General features: G+C 29.4%; 2 protein-coding genes across 3 annotated transcripts in view; both read right to left on the minus strand.

Moving 5' to 3' along the window:
• Positions 1-21,120, minus strand: part of LOC117169237 (zinc finger CCCH domain-containing protein 10-like) — a 64,362-nt gene that overhangs the window by 23,060 nt on the left and 20,182 nt on the right. The gene's annotated exons all lie outside the window — the stretch shown is intronic.
• On the minus strand, positions 66-20,297 carry LOC117169236 (sarcolemmal membrane-associated protein). Its single transcript, XM_033355504.1, has 3 exons — positions 18,671-20,297; positions 9,676-10,595; positions 66-2,033 (listed from the first exon to the last, which is right to left on the minus strand). Exons 1-3 carry the CDS (start codon positions 19,652-19,654, stop codon positions 1,337-1,339), a joined length of 2,601 nt encoding a protein of 866 aa, XP_033211395.1. The 5' UTR covers positions 19,655-20,297; the 3' UTR covers positions 66-1,336.

Below are 21,120 nucleotides of genomic sequence, written 5' to 3' on the forward strand. Positions count from 1 at the left end.
CCCCCCCCCCCACCCCCTGAAAAAGCCTTACGCAATCGAAAATATGAAATAAAAACACGATGAAATTGACAAATTTTAACTAATTTAATTGTTTTTTTTAATATAATGACTGTTACATATGTAGGTAATATCAACAATATTATGTACAAAATTTACTTGCTGTACCTAACTTATTGCCTCAACCTTCCGAAAAAATCGGTTCCAACGAACGCACAGCATGCTGCAGTTCTTTTTTTTTCTTTTTTTTCTTCTTTTTTTTGAAAATAGAACTTTCTCCTCTTCTTTTTTTTTTTAATCATTTTACATGTTTCAAGTCATGGCAAATTGTATCGATACAATGGCACTCTAAATAACTAATGAAATGACAAGGTAGAGTGTGAGCGTTAATAACTTCCGTATAAAAAGGTTTTAATAGAAAAAGTGTAACTATAATTCATTAAAAAATACAAAACAACGCCTAGGCCATTTATTCGAGCGACAGACCGATGAATAATAATTTAGAATTCTGAATACATGCACAATCAAGGTCTGACAATTGAAACTCCTGGTCTAGATCAGAAGTTAAACGAAAACAAAAATAAGACGAGTAATCAACCTTTCTCTCTCTCTCTCTATCTCTATCTTTTCACTACTTCAAACAGTCATCTTACAAATTCAATGTACAAGAGAATATAATATATAATATAGCAATATTCGAAAAGTGTAAATATAAAAACAATTGACTTTATACATTAAAAAGAAGTACACTTTAAAAAATTAAATATCTCACAGTAATGTGCATTTTGATCAACTTCACCTCAAGCACAAAAAAGTACAACTAAATATTGTGCAATACAGAAGCAAAAGCCGTCGCCTTCGTTGCCGCCGTCGCCGCTGTCACTCACTCGGCAGATGAAACAAAAATACATTTGCAATCAAATATTCGAGAAAAAAATATGTTTGAAACGTGCAATATTCGACAATAATACTCCTCACATCCGGGAAGATATGATATTAAGATTGGCAGCGCAATTAACATTTTACAAGACTTGTATGCTTCCTCTAATGCCTTTAACTCAAGGTCTCCCCTCCCCCCCTCCACACTGTACATTATTAATTAGAAACAAATCGTTTGATTAAACTCCCATACTCTCAACTCTTCTCAAAGTCGAAATATGTACACTGTATTTCTATATTCGTATAAAAAACACTTGGCTCCGACGAGAATTGTTTCTTTAAACGAGAGAGAATTCGTCATACGAAAAAAGATTCTCCTCCAGAGAGAGAAAGAGAGAGAGAGAGAGAGAGAGAGAGATAGGGAGATATGGAGAGACCTATATACAGGGAGAGGAAAATATTAGAATAATTTCTCGAAAAGCAACCAGAGCAATGCTGCTAAAGCGATTGGCGCGACATACTGAATCGGCACCGCGTACGTGACATTCAAAAGATCGCCACATTGACTCTTGAGGGTTAAATTAGTCTTGAGGAGCTCGGCCTTCTCCTCGGCGAAGGCATTGTACTTTTCCTTGAGTATCACCAGCTCCTCGTTCACCTCCTGCATTCGCTCGCTCTCGTTCTTCGAACGATAGTAGAGCTCCTTCAGTTTACTCGAGATGACATCACTCTGCTCGCGAAGCAGCCAGTCTTTCAACTCCTCTAATTCACGTTTCACTATATTTTGTGCTTCCAGACTGTCCTCCGCTTTCAAAGAGTCGAGACAGCCAATGAGACTCTGGAGAATGTACTCCTGAGCTTGTACGCTCTGCGAGGAATCACTTTTGTTCAGGGGTTTCAGGGTTTTCACGTATTCGCCCTCCAGGTGTTCACCCTCGCAGCATTCCTCCTCGACGGACCTCTGAGTTTTGTTCACCTCATCGTCCTCCTCCTCCTCCTCCTTCTCCTCATCCTCTTCCTCCTCCTCTTTCTCTTCTTCCTTCACTGTCACTACGATGGAACGGATAGGACTGACGGGCGAATCCTGCGAATCGGAACTGTTGTTTCCCGAGTCGGCCTCTTCGGTTTCTGTCTCAATCGATTCTTCCGGTTCATACCTACAATTCAACAATAGGAAACCAATTAGAGGCGATTTTCAACAGTGTTGGGTAGTAACTCGTTAAAAGTAACGAAGTTACTTTAAAAGTTAAGTTACTTGTAACTTCCCGGTAATTGATAGCTTTATTTAAGTTAATTTTTCGTTACTTTATATTTATTCTGTATATCTTTCTTTTGATTGCTTTTACACAAAGGATGAGAATTTTAAAAATAGCGCACGCCGAGGAAACAAAAGATGATTGATTTCGTGCTTTGCGCGCTGGTTTTAATCTGCTTTGTAAACAAGAATACTTTCATTTTGGACATATTGCTTTAAGCGAATCCAAAACTTCGAAGTTGAGTTGTTTCTGATTGGAACACATTGTGTATTTTTCATGTTATAGTTTTTAAAAATCATTTTTTTTCAATCTTTCCTGACTGAAAAATTAGTTGAGGGGGCGTTATGAAAAGTAACTTTTAATGTAACTTAAGTTACTTTTACTAGTAATTTCAACGAGTTACTTTTTTGCAAAGTAACGTAACTGTAACGAGTTACTTTTCATAGAGAAACTTACCCAACACTGATTTTAAATTAGCTACATTTACAGGGTGTCTACTACATATCCTGGAAGAAAAATTCCTTGACAATTTCAGGTATTTCCAATTTTTCATAGTACAGAGCCATTCAAATATTTCGCAATTTTTTAAACAATTCACTCGGAATATGTACACAGATTCGCGAGTTTATTATAAATAATTTTTCCCCTTCAGTTTATAGGGTTTCAATTAATATGTTTAAGTCGGCAAGATTTGAAAGATGAATTTTTATCTAAAGAGATTAATTGTTTAATAAAAAAGACGATTTTTAAACAAAATAAAGAATTTTTTAACACAAGAATTTCAATTTAAATAAAAGGAATTTTGGAACAAAAATAATAAATATTTTACAGAAATACTTGAATTTTTATCTAAAACAAAGACAAATATTCAACCATGTAGTGAACGTTTGGACTAAAAAAGATCAGTTTTCAACCAAAAATGGAATAATTAAAAAAAAACTTAATTTTCTACAAAAAAGCCAATTCTCAACCAACGTAATGAATTTTCAACTCAAAATTATGAATCTTTAACTGGAACAGATGAATTTGAAAAAAAAAATAATTTTCAAACAAGAAGATTAAGTTTTGAACAAAAAGATTAATTTTTTACCAAAAGTGTCAATTTTTAAACAGAATTAATTAATTTTTAACGATAATGTTGAATTTTCAATTTAAAAAAGGCAATTTTTTTTACAATTTAGTTAAATTTTGAACTAAAAAAATCAGTTTTCAACAAAAAATGGAATAATTAAATTTCTATTTTAAAAAAAACTTAATTTTCTACAAAAAAGGCCAATTCTAAACCAAAGTGACGAATTTTCAACTCAAAATGATGAATCCTTAACTGTAACAGATGAATTAAAAAAAAAAATTTCAAACAAGATTAAATTTGACCAAAAGCGTCAATTTTTAAACCAAATAAATAAATTTTTAACGATACAGTTGAATTTTCAATTCAAAAAGGCAGATTTTCTACAATTTCGTTGAATTTTGAACTACAAAAAAATCAGTTTTCAACCAAAAATGTATGAATTAAATTTTGGGTTAAAAAAATAAATTGTAGTAAATAAATTGTAATAGATAAATTTCTAACCAAAAAAAATAATAATTTTTAAAGAATAAGATGAATTTTTAACAAAAAGATTAATTTCTTACCAAAAGCGTCAATTTCTGAACAAAATAAATGAATTTTCAACTAAAAAAGGCAAATTTTCTTTTTCTTTAAAAAAAGACATCAATTTTCAACTAAACTGCTCAATATTTAACTGTAATACTTGAATTTTCAACCACAAAGATTTATTTTTAAGCGAAAAGATTTTTTTTTACAAAAAAGACCATTTTTCAACAAAATATATCAATTTGCAAAGAAATTGTTACTTTTCAAGTAAAAAAAAAATTGTCAACCTTATAGTTGAAATAAGAAGTAAAAAATATCAATTTTCAATCCAAAATGGAATAGTTAAATATTCATTAAAAAAAATTAATTTCACACCGAACAAAATTCAACCAAAGTGATAAATTTTCAACTAAAATGGTGCTTCTAAAACTTAAATAGATTAAATTAGTTCACAAAAAAGTTTAACTTTTAATTTTTCAACCAAGAAGATGAATTTTCAAACAAAAAGCTAAATTTCCTACAAAAAAAAAAACAAAAAAAAATTGAACAATACAAATGAATTTTCAACTACAAAGGACAAATTTTTAACCATACAGTTGAATTTTCAAGTAAAAAAGATCAGTTTTTATTCAAAAATCAAATATTTGAATATTCAGTTTAAAAAAATTAATTTAATTTTTCAAAAAAAAAAAAAAAACAATTTTCAACCAAAGTGAAACATTTTTAACAAAAATGATGAATTTTCAATTGAAATAACTAAGCTTTAAACCAAAAAGATTAACTTCTACTAAATATGATGAATTTTCAATTAAAAAAAAAAATTATTTTTTAACCAAAAATTGAATAAATAAATTTTTAGTAAAGAGAAATAATGTTCAATCAAAAAAATGAATTTTTCCATTAAAATGATAGAATATTCAATCGAAATATTTATATTTTCAATTTAAAAAATTTATTTTTAGCAACAGAACAACAAAAAACAAATTTCAACGAAATAGTTAGATAATCAGTAAACACATTATTAACAAAGTAGTTCATCAGATTTTTATTTTTAATTAAAAACAGTTGAATTTCCAATTAAGAAAGATTTTCCAGTCAAGTGAGAGCATATTTTTCGAACATATTGTTGAATTTTTAACAAAAAATATAAACAAATAAGATTAATTTTCTACAAAAAAGAACGAATTTTCAACCAGAAGTATACCAGTAAAATTTCGAGTTGAAAAAATTAATTTCAATCAAAAAAACGAATTTTCAATAAAATAGTTGGCTGCTTTTTAAAATAAACAATAATTGTTATTTAATTTTATATAGTAATTAAAAAGAAAGTAAGCAAACTCTACAAAAAATTCCCTAACATTTCCAGGTTTTTCCAGACATATAAAAATTCCCTGATCAATGCAGTTTTTCCAGGTTTTCCCAGGAGGATTGGACACCCTGATTTAAAAGCTTTCGTATTTAAATTATTCAAATATCTTATTTTGGGAGCCTTCCAATCATACAAACGTCGTCCCTTCACGAGGTTTTAGAATCTAAAACACCCTCTTTAAACAAATATTTAAACTGGAAAATTTACGAGTAATAAAAGCACACCAATTATTATTGTTGCTCTTATTTTACAGATTTGGCATCCATCGAGATGAATCTAATAATAGAACAAGAAATTTCATAGCTGCACAAAGTAACTTCAACCACTAAAATCCTTAATCCATTTGAAAATTTCATCTACTACAGTAGAATACGAAATCTAATTATTTGTCTAATAAAATATTCTCTAAATCCAGCCGCTTTTCAATGAAAAACAATCTTTGTAACGTGACGAAATCATTAATCACTTAATTCTTAGTCATTTCCTAGTTATCCAACATTTGCTTTCAAGACTGTACTTATTACTCAGAACAATTCTTATACGTGCTTCCACTTGAAACAGTTCAAGCAATTGTCACAAAGCCTAAGAAAGAAAATTAAAAGAAAAAAATAGGTGAAAATCCAGCAATTTTTAACAGCGTGGCCGAAAAACTTCCTTTCCAAAATTCCCTGACTTTTTCCTGACTAATTTTTTCATTTTTCCTGAATATTACTGCTTAAAAGTCGAACACTCTTATTTTGTTACATTTTTAATATAGAATCTTTTATAAATGTAATAAAATTAAAATCGAAAAAGTGAACAAAAGTGACTAATCTCTAATTCAAAGAATGACTAAAAGTAACTAATGTTCAATTGTGATGTAAATAATGTTCTTTTGAATTTAAAAGAATTATAAGATTTCAAAAAAATTCGAATGAATTGGAAAAAAATTTCAAATTCCAAAGAATGACATTAATGTCTGTAAAATTGGAATGAATTTAGATGAATTTAAGGGAAATTTAAAAGAATTCGATGAAACTTATAAAAATTCAAGGTGAATTCCATATGTATTCAAATTAATTTTTTTTTAATTTGAAAAAATTTTCAAATCCCCGAAATTCCTTACTTCTCGTGAATAAAATTATTGAAATGTCTTTAAATATTTAAAAAATCACGTGACCTTAAAATCATTCAAATTTTCTGAAAAGCTTCAAATGAGTAAAATCAATTGTAAATTTCTTGCAATTTTTTAAAATATACCAAAATCTGTAAATCTTTCAAATCTTGGTAATACATTGAAACTTCATGAAAGTTTACAGTATTTCTGGAAATCCTGGAAAAATTCTAAAGAGCATCGAAATCCTCGGACATCTTATAAAATTCTTTAGAATCTTTTTCAATACCCTAAAACCTTATAGACCATGTAAAATAATTTAACATCTTCCAAAAATCCAAAAATACTTCACAACCACATGAAAATGTTTACAACTCCCTCAAAACCATTGAAATTCTTGAAAAGCAGTTAAAATTTTTTAAATCTTTTTAAAATGCCTTGAAATCTTTTAAAAGGCCCTAAAATATATAAAATCATTTGAAATTGCTTCAAATTACTAACATCAATAAAAGAATTCTTTATATTATTTTAAAATATCCTAAAACATTTCAAATTAAAATCTTTTCTATTCCCTTGAAATTTTTTTTATTCTCTTGAAAATTTCTTGAAATCGATTAATTATTCTGTTCTATTTAAAATCTTTAAAAAGCCTTTAAAATCCCTTGAAATTTTTTAAAGCTCTTAAAAATTCCAAGGAATTTTTTCAATTTTTTTAAACTTCCCAAATTATTGAAATCGACTAAAAATTTCTTGAAATATTTGAAAATACCCTAAAATATTGCAAATCCTTTAAAATATTTTGAATTGCTTTGAAACTTTTGAAAGTTCTTAAATATTCCTTGGAATTTTTAAAAATAACGAAAAATTTTTCAATTTTCTTTAAAATCCTTTGAAAGTTTTTATAGTTCCTAAAAATTCCTTGAATTATTTAAAAATGACGAAAACTATTTCAAATTTTTGGAAATCTCTTTTAATTCTTGAAATCAATTGAAAATTCCATGGAATCTTTTGAAATATGTATCCTTAAAAACATCGGTAATAAATTAAAATATTTGAATTTATTCTAAATCTATTAAAATATTGTAAAATCCCTTAGAATCTTTTGAACCACATAAAAGATTATTTAAATTCCTTAAAATTATTTAAATCTTTAAAATCCTTAGGAATACTTTCAAATTAATGAAATCCATTCAAAAATTCTTGGATTCTTTAAAAATACCCTTAAACGTGTCAAATCCTTTTGGAATTCCTTCAAACTATTGTAATAGATTTAAAATTCCTTAGATTTTTAGAAAGTACCATAAAATATTGCACATCCTTTCGAATATTTTGCAATGCCTTGAAACATTTTAAGGCTCGTAAAAATTCCTTGAAATATTTAAAAATGACGAAACATATTTTAAATTCTTGGAAATCTCTTCAAATTATTGAAACCGATTGATCAAATGTAGTGGGATTTTCAAATAAAAATACCAATTTTCCACCATATAGTTGAATTTGGAAGTAAAAAAGACCATTTTTCAATCAAAAATAGAATAATTAAATTTCTAGTTAAAAAAATTAATTTTCTACAAAAAAGGCAAATTTTCAACCAAATTGATGAATTTTTAACTAAAAATGATGAATCTGCAACTGGAATAAATAAATTTTAAACAAACAAAAAAACTTCAAACGAGAAGAATAATTTTCAAACAAAAAGTTTCATCCTTTACCAAAAGTTTAAATTTCTGAAGAAAATGAATGAATATTTAACGATAAGTTGAATTTTCAAATAAAAAGACCAATTTTCTACAATTTAGTTGAATTTTGAACTAAAAAAATCAGTTTTCAGCTAAAAACGTAATAATTAGGTTTTGGGTTAAAAACATTAATTTTGAAACAAAAAATGTCAACCAAAATGATGAATATTTAACAGAATTACTTGAATTTTCAACTAAAAAATACCAATTTTCAACCACATAGTTACAGTTGGCATTAAAAAAAAATGTTAACAAAAAATGAAATAATTAAATTTAAACAAAAAATTAGTTTTCAACAACAAAAAAAGGTAAATTTCAACCAAAGTGATGAATCTTGAACTGGAATAGCTGTATTTTAAACCAAAAAGATCAATTTTGAAACAAGAAAATTGGTCTTGAAACAAAAGATTAGATTTTTATAAAACCCTTAAAATATTGCAGATCCTTTCAAATAATTGAAATGCCTTGAAACTTTTTAAGACTCGTAAAAAGCCCTTGAAAAATTTAAAAATTACGACAAATAATTTAAATTCTTGGAAATTTATTCAAATTATTGAAACCGATTGGAAAAATCTTTGGAATCTTTTAAAATACGTACCCTAAAAATCTTTGGTAATACGTTAAAATATTTGAAATGATTTGAAATCCATCAAAATATTATAAAATCCTGTGAAATTATATGAAGTTTGACGGTATTTCCGGAAATCCTGGAAAACTTATTAAAATACCTTGAGAGGTTTTTAAATTCCTTAAAATCATTTAAATCTTTTTTAATATTATAAAATCCCTTTGAATTCCTTAGCATTATTTAAATCCTTAAAATCCTTAGGAATACTTTCAAATTAATGAAATCTATGCAAAACTCCTTGGATTCTTTTAAAATACCCTCAAATATTTCAAATCTTTTGGAAATCCTTCAAACTATTGTAATATATTCAAAATTCCTTAGATTTTTAGAAAATACCTTAAAACATTGCACATCCTTTAAAAAATTTTGGAATCCCTTGAAACTTTATAAAGCTCGTACAAATCCTTGAAATATTGAAATATGACGAAAAATATTTTCTATTTTTGAACATCGCCACAAATTATTGAAATCGATTGAAAATTGTTTGTCAACTTTTGAAATATGTATCCTAAAAGTCGTTGGCAATGCGTCAAAATGTTCGAAAATCTTTGAAATTCATTAAACATTACAAAATCCCGTGAAATTAAATTAAATGATATTGCCCGAAATCCTGGACAACTTGTTAAAACACTTTGAGAGTTTTTAAAATCCCTTATGATCATTCAAGTCCTCCTAAATCTTACAGAATCCCTTAGAAATTCTTTAAATAGTCCATGAATAATTCTTTAAATCTCTTAAAATCTTTAAAAATCCTTAAAAATACCTCAAAATTATACAAACTTATTTAAAATTCTTGAAAATTCCTTGAAATTCTTGGGAAAAAAGTCTAAAATCTTTGAAATCCCGTTAAATAATTATATAAATAATGAATCCCGTAAAAATGACTTATATTATTAAAAGAAAAGTTGACTGAAGTGATCTTTTCGTAAAAAAAAGGGAACACGTGACAGCCCTGATCATTCTGGAAGTTACTTAAACTGCTTCTTACCGAAATTCTCTTGAATGGCCTTTTTTTTCAACACCTGAATTTTCCTGAAATTGCGCAAGCAATTTTTAAAACTCACAAACATGAAATAAAATGCAGCGAGCCTAATGATATTACAGAAACAATACCAACCTAGTTTCCAACTGTTTTCCGTCTGCATCGCCGGCGAATCTCACTTCCAATTTCGGAGGTGTGCCACCATTTTTCTCCAAAGGCCGCATCATTTCCTCCAGGTTCGCGACACCGTCACACGGTTTCTCGTCAGACTCAGCCTCGACGATCTTCACGGCCGTCACACTACAGGTATCGTCAATGCCATCGAAACTCGTGTCCGAATCAAGACTATAATCCAAATTATCGGAATTTGCATTTCCATTGACTAAAGTTCGTCTCGAAGACGGTGGCAGAATATAGTCATAGACTTTTTTACTGTCCACAAGCGAATCATTCCACTGATCCTTCGCAGACAAATTATCCGATCCAAAGCTTCTCATTACGTCCGAGTCCTCGGAATTCACCTGATTATCCTGCCAAGAGAGGTTCTTCTCCGTCTCGTCAGAATACATATCGTCAGGCTTGGTACTAAGAATCAATTTATTCAAGATGATGGTCATAGACGTCTCGACGTCATTCAAATCGTCTTTAGATTCAAAATTTTCACCCTCTATCTGCTTCGATTTGGCATCCTGTAGCGTTTGCATGTAATTTCTCAAGGCTGTGACTTGCTTATGAACGTTGATTGAATCTAGTTTCGAACGGGTAATTTTACTTTGGAGAAAACTTTTGTAGCGACGGTGAGCCTCAAGCTGATTCGAGAGAACCTTATTCTCCCCTTCCAGTCGATCCGTCACTTTCCGCAGCTTTTCTTCGCTCTCCATCAATTTGTTCGTGGTTTCCTGCAAAATCTTTTGTGCTTCCGTATACTTAGCTGCCAGCTCCTGAAGCTCACCCTGAGTGTGCTTTGCCACTTCGTGCAAACTCTGACATTCTTCCTCGGTTTCGTTCAGTCGAGTCTCCAACTGCATGAGCCTTTGGGTCACATCCAGCTTCTCCTACAACGAAAGATAGGCTAATGTGAAAGTGCACCTGCGATTCTTCAAGCATATTAAAACAGTAAAGCAGGCCTGTCCCTCTTAACCCTTAAAGTGCATTGTGGGTATCAGATACCCAACGAAATTTTAAAACTCTTATAAACCATACTTAATTCGAAAAAATTGAGTATGTGTCGCGATCTAGCAATATTTTTTTTATGAAAGTACACTATTTCAAAAGTATAGTCATAAATTTTCAGGTTAAAATAATCCAAATTGCGTGATTTATGAATTTTCAAGTAAAACCCGCATTTTTTCACGTTTTTTTGTTCAATAATTTTTAAATACGTTGGGGTGTTGAACACCCACGATGAACTTTGAGGGTTAAAATAGGGTCATAAAATTTGGCATGAACTAAACTTATTTGTCGACCGAATTTAAAAGTGTATATTAGGGTGGTCCAAAAATGCATGAAAATTTTTTTTTTGATAATAGAGGGCAACGACCCCCCCCCCCCCATTTCACTCTTAAAGAAATTCCCTAATTTTTATTTTTTTTTTATTTTCGATTTTAACAGGTACCGGTTTTGATTTGAAGTTTCCCATGTAAGATACATAAGGAAAAATCACTTTTTTGAGTTTTTAGAATAATTTTTTAGGGTTTGAAAAAATGTGACGGGAAAGTACGGAGGCCTGTAGAGAATTATCCAAAGAAGAATTGCATCTATCAGACATATGGGTTTAACACCCCTAACACACCCCTAGGAGTATCTGAAAACTACCCTTAAAACCAAAAATGTGAATTCTTCATGTTTAAACAAATGGAATTGGTTTAAATAATTTTTTTATTATCAATTATTAATATTTCTTCAGTGGAATATTTATCAACATTGTTTGATTAATTTTATTTTTTTGAATTTTTTAAAATAAAAATTATTCCTTAAATATTACGGATAAATTATTTATTATTAAATTAATTATTGATCAGTAATTAATTATTGCTGATAAATATTCCTCTAGGCCTACAGTAATAAATTTTATTTTTAAAAATTCGAAAGGAATTATTTAAACAAATTCCATTCGTTTAAATAATTGAAAATGAATGAACTAATGTTAATAAATATTCCACTAGACCAATAGTAATAATTTTTAGGGAAAAAACGAATTTACAAAAGAATTATTTAAACAAATTCTATTTGTTTAAGCAATTAAGAATGACTGAACCATTATTATTAAATATTTCACTAGACTAATAGTAATCATTTTTAGGGGGGAAAACGAATTTTCAAAAAAAAAAAACAATTTTCTAACAAATTCCATTTGATTAAGTAATTAAAAATTATTTAACGAATGATAATAAATATTCCACTAGACAAATATTGATAGTTTTAAATAAAAAAAGACCAGAATACAGTGCTCAAAAGGTCGATTTCATGAAGAATGGACATTTTTTCTTTTAAGGGTTGTTTTCAGGTACTCGTGAGGGTGTGTTAGGGAAGTCAAACCCATATGTCTGATACATGAAATTCTTCGTTGGGTAATTCTCAACAGGCCTCCATACTTTCGCTTCACATTTTTTCAAACCCTAAAAAATTATTCCAAAAACTCAAAAAAGTGATTTTTCCCCATGCATTTTACATGGGAAACTTCAAGCCAAACCCGCCACCTGTTTAAATAAAAAATAAGGGAATTTCTTTTTTTGGATTTGGAGTGAAATTGGGGGGCTCGTTGCCTCTGAAAAAAGCGTTTTCAAGTCACCCTAGTATATACAAACTGGAATGAAAAAGTGTGCAATGAAAATTAACTTTATTTTTTAAGGAAAACTTCCAGTTGTCTATCCTAATATTTGAAAATTATTCGAAAAGAATGTAAATTTTCATTAAAAATATTATTCGTTAGTCCATAAATTACAAAAATTCTTATTTATCCACTTTTTCGTGTTAAATGCGAACTTAATTAATTAAAACCAATAAGAAAATCTGACTTTTGTTGATTGAAAGTTCATTCTTTAGGGATGAAAAGTCTACTATTAAATTTTTGGTTACAATTTCATTTTTTTGTTTAAAAATTTGTAATAATGATAATAATAATATATTATTATAATTATTATATAGCTTATTTAATTATTTAATTTTTTATTTAATACAATTATTAATATTATATAATAATAATAATAATTTACTGTCTTCATTGTATACTTTTACAGTTTTTACAATATTATTTTGTCCTCTTAAAAATTTATATTTTTGGCTTAAAAATTCAACTCGTCTGATTTGGTAAAAAATCAGTTTCTTTTTTTAAAAACGTAACTGTCTTTTACTTTTAATTAAAATCTTTTTTGTTGAAATATAAACTATTACATTTTTTATTAAAAATTCATCATTTTAGGTTAAAATTCAACCCTATAGTTGGAAGTTTTAGTTGGACATTCAACTAGTTGGTTAAAAGTTTATGCAATTTTTGAAAATGCATCTTCTTTGGGTTAAAAATTCATCTCCTTGGTTGAAAGTTTAAACTTAATTTTTTTTCAAGTTTATTTTTGTTTTTGTGTGAAGACCTATGATTTTAGTGAAAGAAACTGTTTTTTGTTTTGTTAAAAATTCATTTGTCCAAATAAAAATATAACTATTTTGTTGAAAATTCAACAGATGGACAGAAACTGTAACTGTTTGATTAAATTCAACTATTTTATAGGAAGCTCATTTTTAGTTCAAAACGCAACTGCTTAAAAATTAATTTTGTTATGAAGAATTCAACTATTTTGTTGTTTTTTTTTTTTCTTTTTGCTGGAAAATTCAGTAATTTTATTGCAATTTTTTTCCTTCTGGACTAAAAATTTGACTAAAAACTCAAAGATGTTGTTAACCATTCATCTTTTTTATTTAAAAATTCATCTTTTACCGTAAATTTTTGAAATCTTTTTTGGTTATAAAAGCAACTGCCTGGACGAAAATTAATCTGATTTAGTTTTTTAAAAAATAACTTTTTTGTTGAAAATTAAACTGTTTTGTAGAAAATTCGCATTTTCAGGGCGAACATTTAACGATTTGGTGGGAAATTTAACTACTTGGTTGACTACTTACTTTCTTAATAGAGAATTCATCTTTTTTGTATTTTTGTGAAAATTCGACTGATTATTCAAAATGTATCTGTATTGGTTTGTGGATTCAAGTATTTTGTAAAATAGTATCAATAGTGTAGTGAGTCCGAGGCCTGAGTAAAGTCATATTGCCAAAGCTTTAAAAAAGTTTCCAGAACATAAATAAACTTAATATTAATTTCATCATCTGGAGTCCTAAAAGCGTTCCAAGACTTGAAGCTTTGAAGAATTTAAAGTTAAAGATTGTAAGAAACATTTTTGTAACTATAAATAAAAGGACTAATTTTAGATTCGTACGAAGAAGATGGTAATAAACTAAACTCCCAATCCCACGCGACAATTATGATTAAGTTACAAACTGCAAGATAATTGAATTTGATTAGCTTATCTAATTCTGCAATTAATTAAATTTTTTCTAAACGCATCGGTAATCATCCGTCAATGAATGAATTGATAAATAAACTTCGTTCATGAAATTAATTGACGTTATGTAATAAGGAATGCAATAAGAAATTCAGCTGGAATCAAATCTACTGCCTAAGTCAATATTATCTTCCTACAAACGTCACGGAAGATTAAAAAGATTAATAACTTTAACCAGATATGAAATTAGAAAACACAAGTTTTATTGATCTACTGATGAAAACTATGTACTTTGAAGATTATTTTCATTTGCTCTATAATAAATCATACAATTATAATCAAGTTTAAAAAATGAATGAATCCCAAATAGCATCGATCATTAGAAAACATTCGGTCCCCAAAGAAGCTAAACCCATTGCAAATAACATTATTTCTTCATGACAAACAAATTCTTTTTTTTTAAATTAAATTTTTCTTCGGAAAATAAATTGATCTAAAATTTTATTTAATAGTCAAAATATTCTCGAGGTTTACCATTACAATTGGTATTTTATCAATTTTAGATTTGAAAAAAACAATGATTATCCATCATTATTCGCTAATTTATTATTAATATTTAATTTCTCTAATTTAATATTTAATAAGTAGCATAAAAGGAAATTGCAATTTCTAAATCGTTACTTTCTTTCAGGATTTAGGTTAAGATTAGTCTACTACAATCCACGTGATCCACATGACTGACCTACAAAAGATTCACTCATTTCTTTCCTTGCCATAGAAAATTATTTTTAGATGAAGTATAATTCGAATTCCATAGTCAAGGAAAATTTTTCACGCTTCATTAACACCGATTCGATAGATATCCTCAATAAAAGAGTATACTTTTTAAATTAGATGTCATGCCAAAAATCAGATCTCTGAAGAAAAGTTTTTCTATGATTTTAAGAATCAAAATAATATTACTGATGATGTAATTTCAAATAAAAACATTTAACACTTAAAGTGTGTTTTTTACAATTTAACTTTTTCTTACTATCAGATTATTTACTTATATTCCAAATTAGAAAAAGTAGAATTCTAAGTAATCTTTTCCTAAAAAAGCCATGATTTATTCAAATTCAACCATTTTTAATATATTGGTAAGAAAACAATCATTTACAAAAGCTACTGGTTAACAAATTATTTTTCGCAAGTTTTAAACTTTTTTCATAACTAATAATATCACAATTTTTAAAATCATAGAATTTTTTCCATACACCTGCTTTTTTAAACAACTGCCTTAAGAAGAAAAAATCTAATTCTATAAAGTTGATTTAAAGATAAAAAAGGTACAAAGTGCTGACTTGGAACAAAGTTAACAATCAGATAAAGAAATATCTCGACTGTCCCTTCGGTATTCTTATTTTTTGATTTTACACTGTTACGATTATTTCTTTCGAAAATTGTTAAAAAAATATCAAAGATAATTTTCCAATATGTTTCCTGCATGACAGAGCACAGACATTTAATTTTAGTAGCAGTTGCTATTACGTAAGACTTTATTTCTTTGTTATATTTTTCCTGTCTGCGTCATGCAGTTAATTTTGTAATAAAAAATGTCATCGATTTTTTATATTTTAAAACTAATCATCTCTTAAATAACTCAATTAACCTGCAGTTTTAAGAAACAAAGTTACAAAACAATTGTTTCGAGGTTCGAACCCATATATTTTTTATTCGAATCTCTGGAAACTTTTTTATGTCAAAAAATAAATGTGCATGTCCGTACGAAAAGGGCCCGCATGGCTGGCATGGTGTTACGTAAAGGCCATAGGGGCACATAGCCGGATAAATTATCGACAATTTAAGTTTAAGATGAAATCCCTAGGTTAAAAATGGGCTCACCGGGGCAGTTTTGAAATTGGAACATCGAAAACTCACTTTTTACGAAAAAGGCATCTAAAAGTTGGCAAGTGTAATAAGCGCATGTGTTATATTTTTTAATCTTATCACAAAAAATATAACCACTTCCGTGACAAATGTAGAATAGTGCCAATGGATTTATTATAGTTCCTAGAATAATCCCACTCTGTCAAAACCGAAGAAAATAACGTTGACCCTGACTTAGAAAAGCGCGAATATTTTTCCCTGAATAATTTTTAATACTCTTTGACCATTAATATATGAAGAAAAAAAATTTAATCTTGTAATATCTTTAATATTTTTTTTTAAATCGGATAAAATAATTTGAAGTTTTTTAAATTTATTATTCTCAAGAATGCAATTACCTGATAGAGGCGAAGAAATTCATAAGACTTAAAACAATTCAATTTTAATACAAAAAATTCAACTGAATGGCAAATTTGGCATCTTGTTAATAAATTATTTAAAAGCCTTTAAAATAATGTAAAATTGTCTGAAATCTGATATTTCCTGAAGTCCTGGATAATTTATGAAATTAGATTGAGAGCTTTTAAAATCACTTGACATTTTTTTAAATATCTCAAAGCCATACAGATCCTGTAAAATATTTCCGTATCTTCCGGCATTCTGTGAAATTCTTTACAACCGCATGCAAATATATTTTTTTAATCCCTTAAACTCATTACAACCTTCAGAAGTCCCTTGAAATTGTTTATATCTCTTGGAAATACCTTGCAATCTTTTAAAATGCCCCGAAAATATTTAAAATCTTTTGGCATCCCATTGAATAACTAAAATCAAACGAAAATTCCTTGAAATATCTAAAATTACCCTGAAATCTTTCAAATCATTTAGAATCTTTTGAATTTTGTTTAAAGATCTTGCAAAATTCTTAATCTTTGTTCATATCTTTTACAATATTTAAAAATCTTGTAACTTTTGTTTAAATCATTTTCAACAAATTGAAATATTTGAAAATCTTTTAAATCCCTTTAATTCTTGTTAATGAACCCATTAAAAGCAATAAAATATTATAATATTTGACGAAAATCTTCGAAAATTGTATAAAATACGTTGAAATCTATTAAAAGACTTTAAAATGTTGAGAATCCTCTGAAATCCCTTCTAATTATTGAAATATCTTACAAATTCCTTGGAACCATTTAAAATACCCTACAAATTTTTAAATAACTTGAGAATCATTGAAACTTTTTAAAGCTCTCGAAAATTCCTGAGAATTTTTAAAAATGTCCCAAAATATTTTAAATTCTTATAAAATCACTTCAAATTAATAAAATCAATTAAATGATGCTTGGAATCTTTAAAAATACCCTACAATAATTTTAAAAAATCTAATCTTTTGAAATCCCTTGAAAATTTTAAAACTTTTGAAAGTTCCAAGGAATTCGAAAAGACCGTAAACTGTATAAAATGCTTTGAAATCTCTTCAAATTATTAAAATTAATATTATAAAATTCTATGAAATATATTTAATGTAATAATTACTGGGAAATTCATTTAAATATCTTGAGAACTTTTAGAATTCCTTAAAATAATTTAATTGATCGCAAATCTTATAGAATACCTTTAAATCTTTTAAAATACCGTAAAATATTTCAAATCCACTGAAATCTTTCGAGATTTCATTCAACTTTCTAAAGCTCTTGAAAATTCCTAGTAATTTTCAAAAAATGCCCTAAAATTTTTCAAATTCAAATCAAATCACTTTGAATTAATAAAAGCAAATAAGAATACCTTGGAATCTTCTAAAATATCCTTAAATATTTTTATAATCTTATGAAATCTTTTCATACTTTTTAAACATCGTAAAAAATTCGTTTGCATTTTTTTAAATACCTCAAGATATTAAAAAATTCTTTAAAATCCTTTGAAATGTTGTAAAGGTTTTAAAAATTCCAAGGAATTTTCCAAAATACCGTAAATGAATTAAAATTTGTTGAAATCTCTTCAAATTATTAAAATCATTATTGTAAAATACTTTGAGAGCTTTTAGAATTCCTTAAAAGCATTGAACTGATCGGAAATTCTATACAATATCTTGGAATCTTTTAACATACCGTAAAATATTTAAAATCCTTTATCATCTTTTGAGATTCCTTTAAACATTTAATGCTATCGAAAATTTCTAGGAATGTTTAAAAATACTGTCAAATCATTGAAATGTTTTTAAATGTCAAAAAATCTTTTAAATTCTTTAAAAGCTTCGAAAATCTTTCAAATATTAAAATATTATTAAATCACGTTGAATTGCATGCAATTTATTAAAATTAATAATTACAAGGAAATTGATTAATATACCTGGAGAGCGTTTTAAATTCCTTAAAATCCTCTAAAACCTTATAAGATACCTTCATATTCTTTGAAACTCCTTAAAATTATTGAAATATATTACAATATCCTTGGAATAAATATTATTTAACCCATGGATTAATTAAAATTTTTAAAAATAAAAATTGGTGTTTAGAAAAAATTTATTTGAAAAGAAAAGATTAAAAGTGACTGTGTGGCAGTCCTCATTATTCTTGACAGTTACTGAAAGTGCTTCTTACAGCAATTATCTGACTTTTGCCAATTTTTTTTCAAAATCCCCTGACTTTTCCCTGACCTGAAGCCACCCTAATAAAGGCTCTTTTCATACGGAAGTTTCATATTAATAACCAATAAATATTTACCAAAACCGCCACAAACTAATAACAAAAATAAAGACTTACCTGTAAAATCTTCTGCAAAGCTTCCTTGGCAGCATTTTGATACGTCGCCTTTTCCTCCTGGAGTTTGACAAGTTCATTCCGGACCTTGTCTTCGGTAAAATTCTTGGAATAAACAACGAGCTGACTCTCGACAGTTTCCACCCTCGACAGCAATCGATCCTCATCAATCAGTGCTTTCCACGACTGATTTGCAGCTTTTTGTGTATTTTCAACAAGTTGTTGCAGGTACGACAGTTTATAATGAAGCGCTTGTTCACGCCTTGTAGCTTCTTGCACAAACTGATTAAGCATGTAGAGATCCTCAAAAGTAATTCCCGCAACCGGTGCCGCGGAAGTACTCGAGCTTGCCTTCGCCTCTTTTCCATCCGGCAGGTACAGCTTCAAAGTAGCGACAATACATCCGTGAGTCAATTTCTTCGTATTTTCCACCACGTCAACACCAAATTGCACTATATCTCCGGAACACACTTCCCTCGCACTCGACTCCTGTCCCGAGGAACTGAGCCTATTATTATTAACAAATGTACCATTGCTGCTCTTCGTATCCTGGAGATAAAACTTGCCCGCATCATACCACAAAATCGCATGATTCCTGGAGAGGACCTTGCAGTCGAAAATCGCATTTGCGGGGGTTGCTTTCGCCCTGGCAACGGATCTGCCAATTTTGACAGGATGATCAAGTGCCAGAGTTCGCTCCTGGAATGGATGCGAATTATCACGACAGATAAGAACCCCCTTTGCTGTCATCTTGTCAAAATTTGTGCTCGAGATGGAATTTAGGCTAGAATTCGAGCTGGTGCTTGAGTTTGAAATTGTGCTGGAATTGCTCAGGTTGGTGTCGTTCTCGGCGGAAGAGGCGTTGGCATTTTTGATCGCATTTCCCCAGGGAATGTCACTTGTTGACAGGGTCGCTAACCTGTTCCTCACAACCATCGTTGCTGATCGTCGTTTTTCGAAGGGAGTACATTGAGAAGTAAAGGGCATAGCACCGTCTCAAGTCCATGTGTGGAAAGAGTAGTTACGCCCACACTGCTTAAATAACTGGTCATTGAACACGCGTGTGTGAGAACTTGGAGAAAATAGTGTCGTCGAGTCTTGTGAAATAAAAAGACCGGGAGAATTGGAACCGAACACGAGAGTCACAGTGACAAATTAAAGCACGAGAGGTCACGGGACGAGTCGAGCACCTTTGACATGTTTTTCTCGCGAGAAAAAAAATCCTGCCACCGTGCGCCACCGTTCACAAACTGCTTTCCGACATTGCTCGATACTCGATGGCAAAATGTCACGGATTTTCGACGACAAATATGGCAGGATGGAGAAATATTCGAGGCCTTTTTCACGTTTTTCCACTTTGGACGTCTTCTCCGAGAGGAGAATTCTCATTGAGGTCGTCGATCACTTTTGTGGACTGCACTGACGAAAATAAGGCATCGCGCACTAACACAGGGAACGCTTTCACGCCTCTCGTATCTTGTATATCCTGGGAGAATGTAAAAATTCACTACGAGAATGGCGACAAAGCTTCTGGCAGAGCGACTTTTTTGGACGCATGCAAACCTCCGAGCCACGAATAGATTGATAATATAAATCTGACTAGTCGAGAATCAGACACGGAACTGTCTTTTCTGTCTCGGAAAATATGTCGGTCCCGTGTTCCAGATCTCGAGGGTTCCGCGTTCCGCGGTCCACGTTCCCGTGTTTATCGACCGCCTGATGTACAGCGTGGCGAATTAGTGTTGTTCAGGGTGAATTTAAATGTGTGTTTTTATAGTGAAAAGGTTTTTGCGCGGATGCTGATTGCAGAATTTCTCGGCGCGAGTCATGCAAACTCGAGAAATGGGAGAGCATCTAATGCGAGACGCCTTTCACAATTAAAAGATTCCGATGACTCGGCGATGCATGCAGACAATTTCCTGGTTCAGTGAATGTGAGAGACTGTACATCACATAACTTGTAATTGTTGAAGAGATGTGGTTAATTATCTGTACTGTAGAATGTAGAATGCGACTGGTCGGAGAATGTCTACTTGCATGCAAATGACCTTACTCCGGCAGGAACTATGAGTTGAGATACGAATTTCTAGGTTAGGGTGGGTCGAATTTAATAGATAAAATATCCATTAAATCCGCAAGGGAATTTTTTATTCATTTGAAAATACCAGCGTAATGAAGAAAAATTCATAAATGCGACACTTTCAGGCCTTGGACTCACTTCGGAGATCAAAATAGGGTAACAATAGTGTCACAAATTTGAAAAAATAGTGTTGTAAAATTTGAAGTAATAAATATAGTCCGAAATCAAAAAGTATGCAAAGGGAAAATGAACTTTATTATTGATTTAAAACGTTATTGTATAATCTAAAAATTATCCCATCTTTTCCTTACTTTTTCACTTACATTTCTTTTCTTTATTATTTCGTTCAAAATTTAATTACTTTCTTCAAAATT

Source organism: Belonocnema kinseyi, chromosome 3 (assembly GCF_010883055.1).
Source record: "Belonocnema kinseyi isolate 2016_QV_RU_SX_M_011 chromosome 3, B_treatae_v1, whole genome shotgun sequence".
Taxonomy (NCBI): domain Eukaryota; kingdom Metazoa; phylum Arthropoda; class Insecta; order Hymenoptera; family Cynipidae; genus Belonocnema; species Belonocnema kinseyi.

Bases quoted from the DNA above. Each gene is read 5' to 3' on its own strand.
- LOC117169236 (XM_033355504.1), bottom strand. From the start codon at position 19,654: ATGCCCTTTACTTCTCAATGTACTCCCTTCGAAAAACGACGATCAGCA. The intron at 10,596-18,670 runs GTAAGTCTTTAT...CTTTCGTTGTAG, and splicing joins CTTTGCAGAAGATTTTACAG to GAGAAGCTGGATGTGACCCA. The intron at 2,034-9,675 runs GTTGGTATTGTT...GTTGAATTGTAG, and splicing joins GGAAAACAGTTGGAAACTAG to GTATGAACCGGAAGAATCGA.